We start from the raw sequence: 19,370 nt of genomic DNA, 5'->3' as shown, positions 1-19,370 counted from the left end.
AGTACAGTGATATGCCTTCCCTCTCCCACTTGATCCAGTTCCCTCAAACACATGCCAGACTTCGTCTGTTGGCTCTCTGAACATCTGCAACCTCCATGGCGATTCCCAAAGCTGGAGACCTTCAATTCTGTGCACCACGTGCAATGCAACACCCTGTCCCCCGGAGCCCACTGCAGGTGGCAGGGCAGGCAGCAGCCTTCTTTCCCAAGATGTGCCTGTAGCAGCACCATTTCCTCTTCCCTCCTGTTATATTTGGACTGTTTTCAGCAATGCTTGGGATTTTGATTCTTTAAGAAACAAACAAACAAAACAAAACCCCTCAGCCCTTGAATACGGCTTTGGACTTTCATTAACTGCAGTCAGCACCGCATACCACGAGAAACACCCTGACCCCAGGAGCCGTTTGGACACTTAGGCACAGATACAACGCTTTGTAAACTTGTAGTTGTGGATTTACATTTTTCCTGAGTGTTAGCTGCAAATAAGGCATCAAAAAATTAAATACAAAAATTATTTTCAGCAGCTTGATAGTTTTCTTCCATTAATTTGATGTGTTTAATTTCTAATCTTCACAACCTCATTTACTTGTGAAGCTACTCCTGCTGTTTGCCTCCACAAGATATACAGTGTGGGTGTGTGGCAATTATGAGTAGCACTCTAGAACATCTTTTCAGTAATTAATGTTGATTATTAGGAAACAGGCTTACGAAGTCTGGCAAAGACAAATGTTAAGTCCTGTGCCTTCCTTTCTGATTCAGTGTGAAATGCTTCCTCTTACTACAGGAAAATAATAAAGTTTTTACTGCTGTTTCTTATAAACATATGTGTTAATTTTGGCCAAAAAACATATTTGCCTCCTGACACAAAATAAGGAGAAAGCATAAAAGGAAAGAGGGAGAAAAAATAAATTGAGAAATCTGTTTCTTTAATGAAGGGAAGCTAGAGATCTAGTAAATAAAAGTATATTGTGCTAAAGACCAATGACATATGATATCTCTAAAGGGGATTATTCTTTAATTGACTTTCTGGATATTCTGTTTCAAGGGAAGAAGATCCACGTCATCATTCTTGTGATAATTTCCACAGAAATTAGAATAATGTAAGTGAAAGACAGCACTGGTACCATACTTGCAAAACTGTTACCTCAGAACTTTGCCAAGGCCTCTGTTTTTGTTTTCTCTGCTAGTGCTGTCACTTTTTTTTTTTTCCTAATTCTCTAAGGAAATAAGGTTTATACAACTGTAGAGGCTTCTCTCTGCCTCAGTTTCCCTTGCCCAAGCTCCTTAGTAAGTTTGCAACTGGTCGGCCCATTTCAAGCTAATTGGACAAGGGAGTGAAATCTCCATTGCTGTGTCCAAACTTCAGAAGTCAGGAGCAGCTCCCACCTCCATATGTGCCCTGTAACCTCATCACTCTTATTTTATGCTAGCAAGGACAGAAGAAATCAATGGTTCAGACAAATTCTTTTTTTCTGTCAAATCAGTGACCACAGACTTCATTTTTATTACTGCTTTTTATTTAGTAATGGCAAAGTTCATTCATTCCTGCTTTTCTGCTTTCTTAATCACCTTTTACATTCCAAGCTAACAAGAAACATCATTTAAAAATGCTAATGCACTTTATCACGTTGTTCCTAAGGTTATTATTTCATGACATCACTTTGAATCATTAGGTAAGTCTCATGCTACGTAGTTTTTTCTATAATCCAGTCTGAATATTCGGCAACTTTTGTGTAGACACCCGGCTGCCTGGGGCGAGCACACCCTTCTCCCCAGCTGGTGATGCCCACCAGGTACCAAACCTCCTCATGCTTGCATGAGAGGGGCCCTCCTGAATCCCCCTGTGTCACAACAGAAAAAGACAGAGCACGCAAGGAACAGCTCATGTCAGTATTTCTCTCTCAAAGAAAGCCTTGATTAAAAGCAGCATCATGCAACGTTAACATCAGCATAACTGCCTAGATTTCAACTACTTTCGCCTAAGGCAAATTAACAGGAAACTGAAGCAGGTTTTCTGTTTTTCTAGTAAATCGACTTCTAAATACTTTCCAGTCATTGCAAAAAATTTCCACTTCGCATTAAGGTTCAAAACTACTATGTTTTGGGTTGGTTGTTTGTTTTGTTAATTTATCTACATACATTGATTTAAAATCCAGTGAAGACTACACGTGGTGGCGATAAAAATAGGAAAAATGCCAACATTTTCTCTTATGACCTTGGTTTTAGTACACAAACCTCAGTTGTCTATATGGCTTATCTTGTTTGAGTGATTCTGTCCCCCTCAGGATAAAACACCTCTCTGTTTTCTTTTCCTATTCCTAACTTATGTTTCTGAACATAAGGTTCTATAGTGTAGCTGTTCTGAGTTGGTGAGACAATAATGAGTGTGTTATTTTTATAGAACAGCATCTCCATGTTCTGGCACACTGTATCAGATAAAGAAAGCATAATTGGCATAAATGAAAACTTCCCACCTCTGGGTATTTTTATTCCTAATTACTTAATTCTGACCATAATAACAGTAACATTTTAACATAAAAATGTTAACTGTTAAATGCTTGAAGTGAGAATACTGTATTTGGTAGAAATTTAATCTTACTAATCAGACTATTTTCTTCTTGCATAAATTAACTCAGAATATTTAAATTAATGGAAGTGTATGAGTTTACAGTTGAGCAGAGAATTTGGATCACTGAACTCATGCTGTTGTGACATTTTCAATTGTAATAAGGAACAAACCAATCTGCTCAGCTTGTTTTTAGCCCTCCTTTCCCCATGCATTTTAATGGCATTGCTAGCACCCTCCCTTCTGGTTTGTACACAGTGGATGCTTTAAAATAAGCTTTCACGTACTGTATTTCATGTCAAGAAATAAAAACATCACATAGGAAATCTGCTCCTGTTGGAGAAATGCTTTAAGATGCTATGCTTGCTCTCTTTGGATTTCTGATGCTCCAAAAGAGTACTGTTTTATTCCCTAAATGGATGAGATATATATGTGTATATATATATATATATACACACGCACTCAGAGTTTCTTATTGTTGGAATCTATCCCTAATGATTTCAACATCACATAAGAAATATTTTGCATATACTTTGATTTTTAGTGCTTCTGACATGCAAAAGCAACAAGCTAATCAACAGCTCTATTGATAACCATATTTTTCTAATGGCAATTAAAATTAATTACTGTATTCAATTATATATTTGAACAAATGGTTGGAATATATGATAACATACTACTTCATTTCATTACCTTACAAGCATCCCTTCCACCTTCATCATAGCCAGCACAGATCACTTTGTCACCTATTCTGAGCTTCCGGTACCTTGCCTGGCATTCCTCTCTTGACATGAGGGGCACCGTAGCCTTCTGAAGAATGTCCTCTACACGGCCTGTGTAACAGGTGGTATGAACAGAGAGATGTTTGGTCCTGGCAAAATAAAAGTTAAAACTCTAGAAATCCCCATACAGTAAAATCACAAAGTTGGAGGCCTCTGCTTTTAGATGTTCATTAGAGTGTTCTTCCTTTTTTTGTATTAGTAAACCATGTAGTTTGTCTGCTAATTTGAACGTTTTTATAGTGACACTTTTTGTCTCATGCCTGGGCAAGTTTCAAAACTCCCCTGTGATTTGCAATGAATCCTTGTATGAGTACGGCTTTCAAGACATTGGCATTTGGAACCTGTCTTCCTGCTGAGACCATTGCTTTGTATTATTAACAATTATTTCTTAATAATGTGTTTGATAGAATTGGAACATCTCAACCACTAAATCTGTGCTGCTCCACACCCTAGTCGATTACAGAGAGTAAATACGAGTAATTGAGAAGCAGGCTTTTCTTCAAAATTAACAGCAAAAATTAGCCTATACAATATCTGCCTTCAAATAGAAATGTGTATAAAATAAAGCACATTGTTTAAGTAAGGTTTTTAAATATACATAAAATATATATATATGTATATATTATACATAAATAAATGTAAAACCAGACTCAGCTAATTGACAGCTACTTGGCCTAGTTCCATATAAAATCAAAGGAGTTTAAATACCATCTACTTTCAAAACACAAAGGTCATTGGCACTGTTTATAATCAGCCTTCAGAAACATAAAAGCAACATTCTTCAATCTCTAATTTCTGAAGTCATACGAACATAATCACATTAAAAAAAAAAAAAAGCAGCATGTATTATGTGCAGACTATAATTCAAAACTCCACAGAGTTCAGTGATAAATCTGTTGGCTTTTTTTCAGCTGGGGGCACAGAGAGGAGTGTGCATCCAGATATACACTATTTTTTGTCCGCTCATTGAGCTAGAATCTAAGGAAATGTATTTGAGTGTTGTATAGCATATATTTAAGGTTACATTCTTACATATTTCAAAGTGTTGATTCAAACAATTCATTAATATTTGTTAGGATCTGTTCCAATTTTTGTGTTGGAGCACAGAGTTATTTAGTGGTAATTCTATACATATTTCATATATAAGATGTCTTAATAGAAGAAGATTATATTTAACAATTATATTACAATGTTGGCCGAATAGAAATAATGGTGGCCAAGCTCATAGTAGAATTTTCTTTAAAAAAACCCACAGCAAAACAAAACCTGGCCTAACTGTAATCAAATGTTTATCAGTATAACACAGGAAAATGACTAATGAAACCAAACAAGTTATGCAATAACTACTGCAATAACTGACATCAAGAGTCACACATTCAGATCATCAGCTCAGACCTTTTTTTGGCAACTTCTGTTCAGATCATGAGCTCAGACCTTTTTTTGGCAACTTCTTCTTTGGCTTGGAAATTTTCGGTATTTGATTTAACCTCCAACTCAATGTTTCTTAGTAAAACTGAGAAAGTAATAATGAAGTATTTTCCTTGCACACATATAATAAGCTGAAATCAAAAGGTCTTGCTCTATCTGATATCCTTAAATTTCCTCAGTTAAGACACTCCTTCTCTCTCTTCACTCTGCCATGGTACATGAGCTGCATTAAGTCACTGGACTAACTTAAGAACTCCCAAAAGCGATCAACATTTGTAAAAGATCAGACTACACGTTTGTACTAAAGAACATTAATAAGGTCAAATAGGTAATCTACAGCTTCAGAGCTACTCATCATTATTTAAATATTTATCTGTACCTTTTTCTTTTCTGTAACCCCATCCAATTACCCAACAGTCAGTATAAAGTATGTCAGCATCTTCTTTTGATGGCAGGCAAATAGGTAGTTGAAGATCTAAAATATGATTAAAAATATTAGTTTGACCAGCAGAAACAACTGCAACATTAAGGTTTTGTGGGTACCTACGTGACCCCTGATGATAGTCTCCATGTTATGCTTTGTCCCTTACACAATATATCATTCCAGTTGCATCAATAAAAGCCACCCATTTTCTTTTCAAAGCAAACAGAATGAGATTCTCCTCAAGCCCCAGTAACTGCATGTTAAAGGAAGCCAGCCCAGGTGTCGTGCACTGCCATACCAATACCAGCCCTGTGTCATCCTGCACATATTCAGAATTCCTCTGAAATATGTTACATACCAGTAAAATTCATAGGCTTATCAAGTTTCATTAAAGCAATGTCATATCCAGTGCGGGCATATTTATACTGAGGGTGAACAATAATCTCTTCCACTTTGAAGAAGGGCGTATCCTCATTTATTTCTGATTGTTTTAAAATACCAGCATAAACATGCCAAATGTTGGGATTCGCAAGACTGAGGAAAAAAGACAAACAGTCATTCTATGGCAAAATATTTGCTCTGATTTAGAGTTTGCGTGCAGATGTCAGCATCTTCCATTACTCCTGAGTGTACAGTGAAGAGCACTGAGGTCATTCTTTCCATTTTTTATTTTCACACTCTCAGAACTAAAAAACATTTCATTTTGTCCATTCTCTCCACTTTTGCTTCTTTCTGTTCCTCTCCCTATTCATATTTTCATCCCCACATCAGCTTTCTCTCTACTTTATATTCAGACTCTCATTGTCCTGATCCTTCCTCATCCTCTTTCCCTGCCTTTTTAAATTTTCTATTCTCCTATTCAAATAAATAAATAAATAAATAAATAAATAAACAAACAAACAAACATATATATATATATATATACAGAGAGAGAGGGAGAGAGGGAGAGAGAGGGAGAGAGAGGGAGAGAGAGAGAGAGAGAGAGAGAAAGAGAGGGATTTTCAGGGGTCTAATGCAATCCCTGAAGTAGTAAATGAGATTCTTTCCATTCATTCCAACACAGCAGCTTTTCTCACAATAAAAAAGGGTTGGGAATAGAAATTCAAGTATATTGTGACATTTGGTTTTTAGGAAAATGACACTGGCCATGTAAATATAGATTAGAAAGTGTGATATCATAGATCCATATGAAATGTTCCAGTTAATCTTTATGATTTCAACTTTGAGTAAGTTTAAGGGACATTTCATTGTTGCATTCTACTGTTAGGGCAACCAGGAAATTTTGGTATATGCAATGAAGAAGATGCAAAATTCTCTTAAAAATATATATATTTTTAAGATTTTATATAAGAATCCATAAATGTCAGTTAGGCTTAATAATTTCCAGTTAACATACTCTATTTTTTTATTTATTTTGCGGGCATATCTTCTCCCTTTGTCTTTTATTATATTGATAACTTCTACACTGAATAGAAGGTAGAGAATGATACTTTTTATACAGGTTTTTTTTAGAGAGTTTGACTGCTTTTATAATGCTTGCCACTGGAGGCAAAATATTGGCAATACTATTCCACATGGAAACAATAATGCGTAACATAATACACTGCATGAGTAAAAATGTCTGATTTCAGACCACGTTGCTAGGTCAACACATTTTCTTTGAAGCACTTTATCTGTTACTTGTCCTTTTTCTGCCAGGCTGCATTATAGTCTTATGCTTTCCACTCTCTAAATGACAGGATAACCTGGTTTACAGGTGATGGCAATGTAACAAAGGAAATTAATAATCTGTGTGACAATTAAATCAGCTGTTCACAACACAGGTAATTTAATGACCCAAATCTGATGGTAATTCAATTAACACTACAGACTCTATGCATCAATATGAATTAACAATGGCTTGGATAGCGCTCACTTTAATTTTTATTCTTACAGCTGAAATCTCCTGGACAACTGGGATCTGGATTTTTCATATAAGGCAGAGATAGGTAGCTCAGGTATGTGGAGCAACCTAATAGGACTCCCACAGAGATCAAATAAGTTAACTAGCTGAGCTATCTGCTGCTGAAGCTATCAGATAGCACCACCTTCCTAAGTGCCATGCAGAAATCTCTGAGATAAGTAATTCAAAGTTTATAAAATGTAATCACCTAACAACAGATTTTCCTTGATAAATGAAATGATATTACTGTAAGAAAAAGCTGATATCGCATAAGAATATCTAAGTTTCTGTAGGTATCTGGTGTCTGCTTTAGAATTTAATCTTCTAGATGCATTAAAATAGTTTCACATCAGTAGCACAATACTATGTTACAAAAGGACAAAGTATGGACTTCTAGTTATGTTAAGAATATGAATTGTCTACCTTAGAAGTTCACCTTTTGGTTACATTAAATCAGTTTATATTATTCAAGTTCTCATTTTTATTTTTCTGAAAGGTGAGTCTCAACTTATCTCACACTTCAGATGAAATTTTGGTTCTATTTGTATATTTACATCTAGGCCTCACCTCATGACACAGTGAGCAGCTGTAAGAATCCACTGGTTGCTGATAATGGAGCCCCCGCAGACATGTCTCCGACGAGACAACTTGACGTGCAAGCTGACCTGCCATGGCCATTCACCAGGGGCAGAGTCTGTCCCTCCAACGATCCTAATAGTTCTTGCAGAATGCTGCATACACACTACAGAAATAATTCAAACCTGTGCTTAAAGATAATTTACACTCACCAGTGAAAAACGAAGATGAGACCACTGCTGATCCCTGAATTGGGACCAATCTATTGCAAAGAAGGTGATACATGATACATTCTTATCCCATTAAGATTTATGATCATAAACTCTGTTAAAACCAAGTTCACGGTGCTACTCTTGGTGTTTACAATGTGCAAACCTGGCCTGAAATCAGTTAAACCCTGTCTCTTTTACACAAAAGAAGTTTTACTCACCAGTACTGGCTTTTTTTTTACATAATCTTAGTGAGTATCCAGAGATCCTTCCTGGTCCATGTACTATTTTCACTGGAGATCCATTCGAGGACATTCTTAGGTGACACTCACACTTTCTGCCAATGAATTAATGCAAAGATTATTATTATAATATATATCACCCTCCCATCAAGCCTGCAGAATTATTATTGTGGCAATCTTTGAGCATTTAAAAAATATATCTCACCCTTCCTCATTGCATGAATCTTGGAGGGAAAAGTAGGTAAAAAACTGGCAGCGGATCACCTCTGTGCAAACCTGCTGACAGGCTCTGTGTCCTTTAGTATAAGTGACATTCAATTCATCTCCCAGAAAATTCATATGCGTGTAAGTGCGAGAATTGCAGGCTGTAAGAATGAGCGCATTTCAAGCATCAAGAAGTCGATTAATTGGATTAATTCAAAGTTAGTGTTTTAATTGTAATTTATTGTTTACCAGGAAAGGATCTTCTGCAATTTAGGAGACCAAAGCCTGATACAGCATTTTTTCGTGATGTAAGTGCCTCTGGTATCCCACTTGTGGATGTCTTGAGAAGGCAAAGATTTCTAAAACGAACAATTTTTTACAATTACTGAAGCTGTTCTCACATCCTAAAATTGATTGTTTGGGTACTGGAAAGAGAAGGTTCTTTCTTAAATTTGTTTTTTCTTCCAAGTTTCTACCTGTAAACATATTTCATATGAAAATGCATTCACTGAGTTCACTAGTTCACACTAAACTTTTCTAATTTTGTGAAATGTCATATGACTGTATTACTAAAGGTGATATAGTATTTATATATATGTACAAGGGGTGACTTTAGATGATACATGCCCTCTCAGCTTTGTTTCTCCCTGAAACTCCTTTGAAACTTTGTTCTTAAGTTCCATATGGAATATAATTTTTTAACTATTCTCACTAATAAGTGTGAAAGATCAATAGAAACAATTTTTAACCTGTTAATTTTATTGAAGATCTTTTCAAGTAAATAACTTAATACTGCTAGGAAACTGGATGACTCTTTTGATAATTTCATAAAATTCAGCTTTAAGTCATTAAAGCAATCTGGAAGCTTGCTGTCTCTTTGATCTGTATAGCTCTTTTCTGCGAAACAAAACCCCTGATCACACTGGAGAACAGAAGAAATGCCCACAGGGAATTATAAACTTATGAATACAAAACATAAAAAGCTGTGCTTTACTGAGAATATCCTTTTAACAAAAATTTCCATAAGTATAAGAAACTAGTGGTTAAAAAATGCTGTGTGCTTAAAAAAAAAAAAAAAAAAAAAAAAAAAAAAAAAAAAAAAGAAAAGAAGCTGCTTAGAGAATTAAAGTTAGTTGTCATATTCACCTTTGGGATTCTATTTGCCATTCCTTGGTAAAGAATGTGAAGAATAAGCACTTCGGAAAATATGTACAAATAGTTTGGCAGACAGAGATATCAGGAGCGAAAAAACTTGTAATATTAATTCCTGAAAATTCTTGATCTTCAAAAATGTCCATTTGACAATCTGTATAAAACAAGAACAGAATATCAAAAATCCAAAGATTGTATTATGTCATTAGAATATTAAGGTTTACATATTATAGGTTTCTATCCTTATTCACGTTTTCCTTCTTTTGTTACTGATAAGCTGGAAAGATAAAACCACATTTTAACCAAAAACTATTTCTTCATCAACATTTTTGAGTGTGCAGACTCATGGAGAGGACTACTGAGAACAGATAAGGTTCATATAGAGAAAAAGAGAAATTACATGTTAGAATATAGATTTGCTAATCTAATAGGAAAGTCTTTCAATTAGGAACAGTGGAGATCAATGTACAAATCCACAATTAGGAATAAATCATGGTAATCTACGCAAAGGCTAAAATAATTAAGGTAATCAGTATGTCGAAGAGGATCATGGGAAGACTAGAAGAAAAATAATGAGATGATCCTCTTAACACTTTATTGAATGCTATTTACAAAGTAGGCAGGATAAGCAGGAGTAATATACAGTCTGCCCTCTGACATGACCAAAATAACATAACAGAGGCTCAGCAGAATAATTCACACAACCAGACTACAGATATAGGAGTTACAGGAAGTACCCGCATGTTTAAAAAGAGAAGAATGAGTTGCAATCTCCAAAGATATACTTGAAGACCTAGTTAAAATCCCAGTGCAACAATAAAAAGGAGGAAAAAAGGAAGTACCATATGGAGGATGTTTATTGAAACTATCAAGCTGTAAAGACAGTGAAAACAAGGAAATGATCCAGGTCATAGGACGTAGTGGCAGCAGAGAACTTCAGCTGTTGAGAAAGTACAACAGCCAAGTCGACACTACTCAATGACTTATGGAAACATACTGGGAACGCCTTACTACAGAAAGGGAAAAGCACTAAGAGAGGTAGAACTTAATGTGGCTCCTGTTAATTTGATACGGTTGATGACAATAATACTGGACAGAAATTACACAATAAGAATGGGGGGGAGCAGTGGGGGAAACACAGGAGACTAAGAAATAAGGGTCAATTAATTCTGACAATTAGTAGGTAAGATTACATGTTAAGGGGAAATAGAGTTCAGGACAATTGATAGTTTCTAAGGAAAATTATATTTAAAGCACAAATGTGGATCTGGAACTCCAGGGAAGCTAACCCATGAGCTTGATGATCATGTTCAGTGATCGTTCATTCAATAGTCAACGGCCTCAAGGAAGGTACTTTGCAAAGGGCAGAAATGCAGACAAATTACTGTGGATGTGTAATAGCATAAGGACAAAATCAGAAAGGCAAAGGCACAAAATGAAAGGCCAAATAAGAAAGAGCAAACTCTTGAAAAAAGAAGGGGCAGTACTATTCAATTAGCATTAAGAAAGGAGCTCAGGTTCTGCTCAGAGGAGAAGGAAAGCTAAAGGCAAAGGACACAACAAAGGCTGAAGAACTGTGTGGGTTGTTTTATTTCTCTCCATGAAAAAAACTGCAGTTAGATGATCAACAACATTAGCATTACTGAGCAGAGGGAAGAGGGGATGACAGAATAGGAAACAGAGAAATCCCATAATATTTATTATTACAGTGGTCTTAGAATCTGACTGAACAATTTAGCTTTTTGATGTTCATAGAGGTTTGCTGTGATTCCAAACGTTTTGAAGGGAAACATCTATTTTTGAAATTATGATTGTTGCTGCCATGTCATCACTATCATAACCATGAATATGTGTCTTTCTAGTATATCTTAATGCTAGAGTTTGGAAAAAAATATCTTCCCTCCATTCCCTCTCATTCAGATAGTGAAGGAACAGCTAAATTGTTTTCTTCTCTTTACAAAATTTTTTCTTCCTTTTTCTTCCTTTTTTTAAAATTCTTCACACTTAATTTTTAAGTGTCTTCATTTTTAAGATCTGAACATAACTACTTTTTTAATGGTTTCTGAAGATTATTCCTACAGTAGCACTAGCAGAGTCTGAAGAAAACATATCAATAAAGAAAAAAAAGATGCAGAGCCTCTACAAAATGTGATTTCTACAGGAGCACCAGCTGTGAGCTAAAATAAGGGTATATGGAAGCAGAAGAACATCACTATCATTAAGAAGGGAAAAAAACACACGATAAGTCAAGGTGGAGGTAGACTGAAAAAAAAAAGGAAAAAAGGTAAAGATGATTCAGTTGAGAATATGAAGGTATAACACACACTGCACTCTTGAGTTTTGCCTGAGTAATGATGGCAGGAGCAAGTACAGACACTGCTTTCATCACAAATCACCCACAAGACACAGAATACATCCCTTCATCTTAGCCAGTTGTATTAGAAAGCAACAGGTCTTCATTAAAAATTTCTAAATGCATAGACAGTATGCAAACAGAATTTAGAAAGCTTTATATTCTTCCTGATCTTTGATTTTGATGGGATTTTATCTTTCATTTTTGTATTCACAGTACAAAGATAACATGCAATTTCATTAATCTAATCTTATGATCTTCAAAACAGGCAACTGTTTTTTTAAGAAGAATGTTAAAACAGAAAAATTAAAAAGATCTGAATCTCCTTTTTGCCTGAGAGTACTAACTATATTGGTAAAATAGGTTTATATTAGAATTATGTTACATAATGAAACATTTCTACATGTCAGAAATAGATTGCACCTCATCATCCACAGCCCTTAAAATCAAACTGAATCAGAGATTTTAAATAGTTACCCATTTCAGAAAGCTGGCATGTCTTTAAAGAGAATCCAGACACAACCTCATCAAGCACCTTTATGCTGGCTGGAGTTCCTACACTGGCTTGTTTCAAGAGGCATTTTTTACTGAGTGACAAAGAATAAAGAAAGTAGTAAGACAAAAGGCCATCTTTCTTAGTCTGTGCCATCCACCTGACCCCATAATTCCTACCATGGTGCATGTTCTGGCCATGGGCGAGAGCAATCTCCAAATAAGTAACAAAGCTAGCTGATGAATATTTAACTTGTAAAATTTAGCAGATTAACAGCTCAAAAATAGGCCTGATAAAAATGAAAGAATTTCCCTGGCTGCTCTGATGATGCTGTTTTCAGAGCAATAAGCAAAGCAAGATTTAACAAAGCAATAATGCTGCACACCTACCAATATAATTTACATTTCAATATCTCCAGAGGATATAAATTTTTTTCAGTGCTATGATAATCAAGTTTGGTTTTCTCATTGATGGGCAAATGGAAGCTAATTTACCACGGCCATTTTCCTATCTGTGACTTTGAATAAACATTGCAAGGATGACAAGTCAAGGAAAAATTATGTCCTTGAATAAATTCTCACACTCTAGGCTGCTCTGAGATTTACTCTACTAAAGCACAGCACTGTCCAATGAGAGGGATCAAACCTGTATTTACCGAAAGCTTGCATTGTGAAATGTTTCTGAGGCATATGTAAAAAAATGACAACGGTTGTCATTGGTACATCTTTTTTGACATTGTTGATAGCTGTCAGTCACAGTAACATCATAAATTTTCCCTTCCATATCCAGTCCTATGTGGACATCTGGACTGCAAGCTGCGAAAAAAAGAGACCAAGTACTGAAATTGTGCTTTTATTCTTTTCCACACCCTGCACCCCAAAGTGTCCAAAAGATAGCAGCTCATATGACACAGCCCTCATAATCCGGACTCCACATCCCATGCTCACTTCAGTTACATCATACTTCACATATACTTCTAGTAACAAAATTAGAAGTGTAGGTATAATACAGGGCTGCATGGCAGAGGAAAAATCTAGCAGACTTTGAGAGTGCTGCTGCCTCCATGAGAGTGGAGCTCTAATAGCTGCAGCTGAGACCTTGATGACATTAATCAAATCAAGAAGTCAGGATGAATTCTAAAACATTCTTTCCCATTTCCAAACTAATAAAGCAGTTTAAAAGGTAAATTCTGTCCTCATAAGAAACAGCCTTCTCCCATTTGAGTCAGAAGATTTCATTTACATTCCACAGAGGGAAAATTGGGACTATGGGGTTTGAAATAGCTTTTCCCCACACACAGTGCAGGCTTTGCCTCATGATCAGTGGGGTCTCTTCGCAGAACATGAGTCAGCCAATCCTTGGTGAGGGCTTTAAGCACATATGGGTAGATTTTCATTTTAGTGACATTAGTTTGATTCTAGAGTAACTCCAGTTATATTAATTAGTCTATATAGCATAAAGAATTACATCCCACTGAAATCTATTTTGCTGGGCCAAAGCTACTCAGAAATACAAATGTGACAGGATGTTGTCAGGGAAGGTATTTGGAAGTGCTGACTGCTCTGAACGGCAAGTGGCAAGCGAAAGCAAGCACAACTGTTTGTCAATAGCTGAAATGGAGAACTTGTGTAAATATCCATGTAACACTGGCTTATTGAGGTGCCATACCAACAAAACTAAAGAATTAGCCTGAAATACACAAGATACTAGTTTGCCTCAAGGTCAGGAAGTGAATAAATATATTCTTCCTTATGTTGTTTTTCTGCAGTGCCATGATATGCTTAGAGCTGTTATACTCTCAATGAAATAATTATGATGATACAAGTTTAAAACATATTTAAAACAACACATTTAATAGACTTAAAATACGCCTGCTGGTAACTCCCAGGTATGGCATGTTGACGCTAAGATTCTGTGCATAGCACAGATACACTAAAAGATGGAGCTGCTCATAAATTATTACACAAAATCATGAAGTTTGCAACATCACTGTGAATATGCACTTCTGTTTTGCTGGGTATCTACTCTATAAAGTTACAAAGCAGGGTCACACATGCCTTGTGAACAGCTTGCTGGAGGGGAATTGTAGCAAATGAACCTTTAGAACTGGAGCTATCAGTTAAATCATGTGCTCCTATTGCCCTTAGCAAATGAAATAGTGACTGCAGGAGCATAATTTCCACGTTACCTTCTCTAGGAAGCCTTGGTGGTGGATAGTTGGGGCTGAAGTGGAAGATTTTACACACTGTGTATGAAAGAAATCTGGCAAAGAATATACCAATCACTGCTTGGCTGCTTCCCTAATTGTATTCCTGGTTTTGAAATGCTAATTTTCCAACATCTGCTACATGATACAGAGCAAAAAATTCATACATGTCAACAACCATATCTTACCACTAATTTGGATGTTACACTGTTTTAAGGAATGTCCAGAGATAGCTCCTTCCATATCCACTTTTGGCAGCATTTCTGTATCACTGTCTTTTAAGTAGCAGGAAAACCTGTGTTTTAAAATGTAGCAGTTTACAGCTTTTACAGCACAGTCCTTCCTAATTGTTTCTCAGGTGAAATGCAGGCTGCCCAATATCCCTGACCATTAAAATTTAGACAACAAGTGCAATTTGGAGAAAGACATGGTAGAGCTCCATCTGCTTTGTTGGCAATGGCATATTTGGTGACAGATGAGAATATACGGTGTTTGTGGGAGCTCCAAAAGGTCTCATTAAAGTGAGAAGCACAGCCCAGGGTCTGGAGGACAGAAATGTACTGGACATAGAGAGGGAGGACAGCCTCATCCTCTCATGCTACTGATGTCCTTAATTGTGAGAAAAATACGCTAAAGAGAGGAGTGCAGTAGAGAGGACCATTGGAGATGTGAAATTGCTCACATTGTCCCTCAACGATAAATACATGGTATGGAGGAAGGAGTGCACAGTCCCCTTGGAAGGGTGGGTATTTGACCATGAAAGACTGGGCATTTCCAAATTTAATCCAGTTTTAAAGATAGATGACATTGTTTTCCACTACAACCCTGAAGCCTACCCTGTATGCCTGTGTTCTGTCAAAACATTACCGAGTTCCTAAAATTACCCCAGGAGACAAGCAAAAGCCACATGAACACAAACATTTTACCTTTTTGCAGGATCTTTAGTCCATGTCGCAGGCAAATAGGTGAAGAGCAGACAGGTGGGATGGTAAGTACACACTACTTGGCAGTAATTGGCACTTGGTGTAAAAACCGTGGTGAGGTCACCTCCCTGGAAGTATGTATTTTCATAGGTCTGAGTCACACATTCTGATATGGAATAATAAAATGCATAAATTATTAGAGATGCACACAGTTCACCAGGACAGGGTGAAACCACTGCTTCTCTTTGTCATTAATCTTGCTTTTAAAAGAGTCCTTTGGCAAGAGAAGAGGGGGAAGGAGGTGAGTAGCACAATTCCTCTAAGAGTCTTGGTTTTGCTCTCCAGTAGAAATAAAACTCTCTACGGTGTGTCCCCCATTCCCTGCCTTGTCCCCAATGCTGGAGAAAGGCAGTTTGAGCTGAGGGAGAAGTCCGAGCAGCAAAATGGGCCACAAGACAGATCTGCACAGCGGAGAGGGAAGGGACCTTCTCATGCTGATCTCAGGAGCTGCAGAAGCATCTTCTGAGAGAGACTAGTACAGGGCACCATTAAGAGGAAAACCAGGAGAAGAATGTCCAGAGACCAAATAGAGTTAGTTGCACAGGAAGACAGTCCTATTTTGTTTAGGGATGCTTAGAGGCCACAGTCACAGGTGGTGCCACAGTGCACAGCTTCAGTTGCTCCCAGCATTTTACGAAATCTCTGCTCTCCACACTCCACCTTGAACCCCCTCTGCTTTACCATGAAGAAAATACTGTCACAGGAGTAGTATCTCAGGAGCCATCCAGAATAAAAATGAGCTCAACTATGGCCTCACATCTGCAAGCATTCATCACCAATCCCATCTTGAACTCTGTAATTAAACCCACTCACACTGCAATGAAGATACTCAAGCAGCACGAATCTGTACCCATCTTTCAAAATGAAGAAGCCTGTAAGATCTCTTTTTTAAAACACACAAGAGGGCTGGCTTTGCAGAGGAACCTGCTCTCTTCTTGTATTTTGCTCTGCAAATATGTAGCAAATCGGCAAATGGGCTCATTTTTATTCCTGTACAAAAGTGCTTTTTCTTAGCTAAAAGATAAAGATAAAATACTGTATTTTTACAGAATGGGAGAAAACCAAACCAAAAACATCTTAAGTAGCTGGTTAGTCAATTTCAATTTGTTAATGTGATTATAAACTATACTTAGGTAACTCTGTGTTTTCTACACAGGGGTTAGATAGATAATTTACACACACACTCCCCCCCGTCCCCCCCAAAAAAAAAAGAAAAAGAAAAAGTAATTATTAGACATATGTGACATATGTGCAAGATATGCTAATATCTTTTAAAGGTTATTTACTTGCTAACACAAAATTTATACCTTATAAACATCCATATTTTCTGGTATATATGCTTTCAATATCTTTCTCTAAAAATCAGTATTTATTATTCTCAGTAGGGTTTCTTCACCCAGATTTGTCATTAATGGAAAAGCATTTTATTTTCTATTACTTAGAACACTGTAAGTGAATTCTAAAGTCAAAAGAAAAAAATATTGAAAAAAATATATTTATGCTGTAAAACTATGAAACTCTGAGTTCTGAACATTTTAATAAAAATATATTTCCTAGGCCTCAGAAATGTTTCAAGATTTTAGTTTTGCTGAGATTTCAATCCATGTAAAAATATTTCCTTAAATAATGCTACCTCTATCAAACAGATTTTTCTAAAAAGCTGAGTTACCTCATTGTGTTCTGAGAAAACAGTTAATGTATTACTGAAGATAAACCTGTGTTAGATCTTAGTTATAACTTATCAGAACAGGGAAATGCAGTGCAATTTTTGTAGTTTGACTTTTGTTAACTGAACAAGGTAAATCATTAACAGAGATTGACATTGAAAAAAATACACAATCACTAATTTTCCAGCATATCAAGAGAATTCTAAAAAATAATTTACAGTAAAACAAGTGATTCTGGAGTTATTCACACTTATTGCAATAGTCTTTCAAGCATGATGGTACAGAGGTGTCACACAGACAATTTTTAAATCCATAATTTTACTCAAAGGCAATGTGTGAATAGGACCAAAGGTTAGTGAGGTTTGTTTATTTAAAAAAAAAATGGAAAAGGATGTTGGCTCTGAAGCTCAGCTGCTGTGCCCCAGTGAAGCTGCTGGGCTGAGTGGCTCCTGCACTGTGGCTGAATTAAAACACTGATTTATTAATAGACATGCTTTTTCAGAACCAGATGCTCCTTGTTTGGCAGAATGCCATGTTGACATTGAAGACCCCACTAACCTGTCCTAGTAGGAACTCACTACATTTTAGACTCCAGCTCTGTAGTTTGGAGAAGACTTCAATGCTGGCTCCAAGGACAGTGTCTGGGAAAGGGCTGTGGCTCCTCTGCAGCCAGGAAGAGACAGACAGCTCACCTCAGCACCCATTACTGCAAATTTTAGAGACCTAGAATTTGTTCGGGGGTGGGGGGAACCAGGTTAGAGCACAGCCAGCTGAGAAGCACAGGGCTCCACTCAACCTCCTGGAACCCATTGACTCTTCCTAAGCTGCTGCTAAAGCTGCTAACCTTGCTGTTGGGTGTAGGACACTGAGCATCACAGCAATATGCCAGATACAAGTTGGATGCAGCCTTGGTCCAACAGATAAAACTGCCTGTAGCATTGTCCCATGTGTGCTGTGGGAGGTGACAGCACAGAAGGGTGGCAGGACCATGTCAGTAAAGCCCCATTAGAAAGTTCCACGTAAGGCAATAGGGTTATGAGAGTTACCCAAACTTAACCGAGAGCAACCCAGCAGGAATGAAGACAACTCTCTCGGGAACAGGCTGCAGTTACTAACCATCTCCCCTACTAGAAGAGTTGCGTTACTGTGTGCCTGTCTTAGAAATTATATATTCACTTACCACTGTAAACGGAAGCAAGTAAGAAAATGAAATTAAAAGTCTGATAAATCCAAATCATCCTAAAAAAACACAAAATCATTCTTTAGGATATGTTTATTAAAGGTGTATAATTAGTTTTATAAAGTATCACAAGGTACATCACCAATTTAGACTTGTACTGTTACACCATTAATTCAAAATGGCGTTGAGAATTACAAATTACAGCTGTGATAGGCAGTTATGGCATACATAAAGAGCAACAAAGGTTTGTCCTTTACTTATGGTTGCAAGAAGCAACAAAGCTTACAACCACTCAGAGAATTTGTGCTTTGTTTTACAGTAGAATATTTATTCTTGCTGAGACTGGGAGCAATATTCCATCAAAATGTTATTATTAATCCTGACTGCCCTGGTAGCTAAGTGGATAATATTATCAAGGGAGCAAACAAATGACTTGAACTTACTACTTTTGGTATATGTTATATGAATTTTAAATCTTTTTTTTCCCTACATGCTACAACTTAAGCTGTGAAAGAAGCAAGTAAATTAACCACCAACACAATCCATAAATAGATCAACTTACACTGTCTTGTTGTTATGAAAACCGTTCACTGAATATGAGTTGCAATAATGATCACATACCTGAACATACAGCAGATCTGGATAAATGGATAAGGTCTATGCTCTACTAAAAAAAAAAAAAAAACAACAAAAAAACAACTCAACAGTTTATGTTAAATATTACTGTGCCTGCAATGCTAACTTATGTTAATATTTACTTTGAACAGGTACTCTTTCTGTCAATGTTGTTACTGACCTTAGGCCACATTTTCAGAGCCTACGTCATTCAAACTTCACTGAAATTAATGCCTGGGATTTACACCAGCTGAGCATCTGCATCTTGATGATATTTTAAAATAAAAGGTGAATCCCTGGTTCAGAACAGCCAGAGTATCTGCTACTAACAGAAGAACCTGTATAAACC

General features: G+C 36.6%; 1 protein-coding gene across 1 annotated transcript; it reads right to left on the bottom strand.

The window, feature by feature from the left end:
- Positions 1-1,684: 1,684 nt before the first annotated feature.
- Positions 1,685-19,065, bottom strand: LOC309439110 (coagulation factor XI-like; the record flags this gene model as incomplete). Its single annotated transcript, XM_082051248.1, has 15 exons — positions 19,028-19,065; positions 18,407-18,465; positions 15,503-15,665; positions 14,765-14,871; positions 13,026-13,185; positions 12,355-12,464; positions 9,519-9,678; positions 8,622-8,731; positions 8,374-8,533; positions 8,148-8,263; positions 7,709-7,883; positions 5,558-5,733; positions 5,155-5,250; positions 3,259-3,398; positions 1,685-1,840 (listed from the first exon to the last, which is right to left on the bottom strand). Exons 1-15 carry the CDS (start codon positions 19,033-19,035, stop codon positions 1,685-1,687), a joined length of 1,896 nt encoding a protein of 631 aa, XP_081907374.1. The 5' UTR covers positions 19,036-19,065.
- Positions 19,066-19,370: the final 305 nt, after the last annotated feature.

Source organism: Streptopelia decaocto (assembly GCF_964273445.1).
Source record: "Streptopelia decaocto genome assembly, chromosome: 4".
Classification (NCBI taxonomy): Eukaryota; Metazoa; Chordata; class Aves; order Columbiformes; family Columbidae; genus Streptopelia; species Streptopelia decaocto.
Note: the sequence above shows the minus strand (reverse complement) of the source record. Positions and strands in the feature narration are given on the sequence as shown.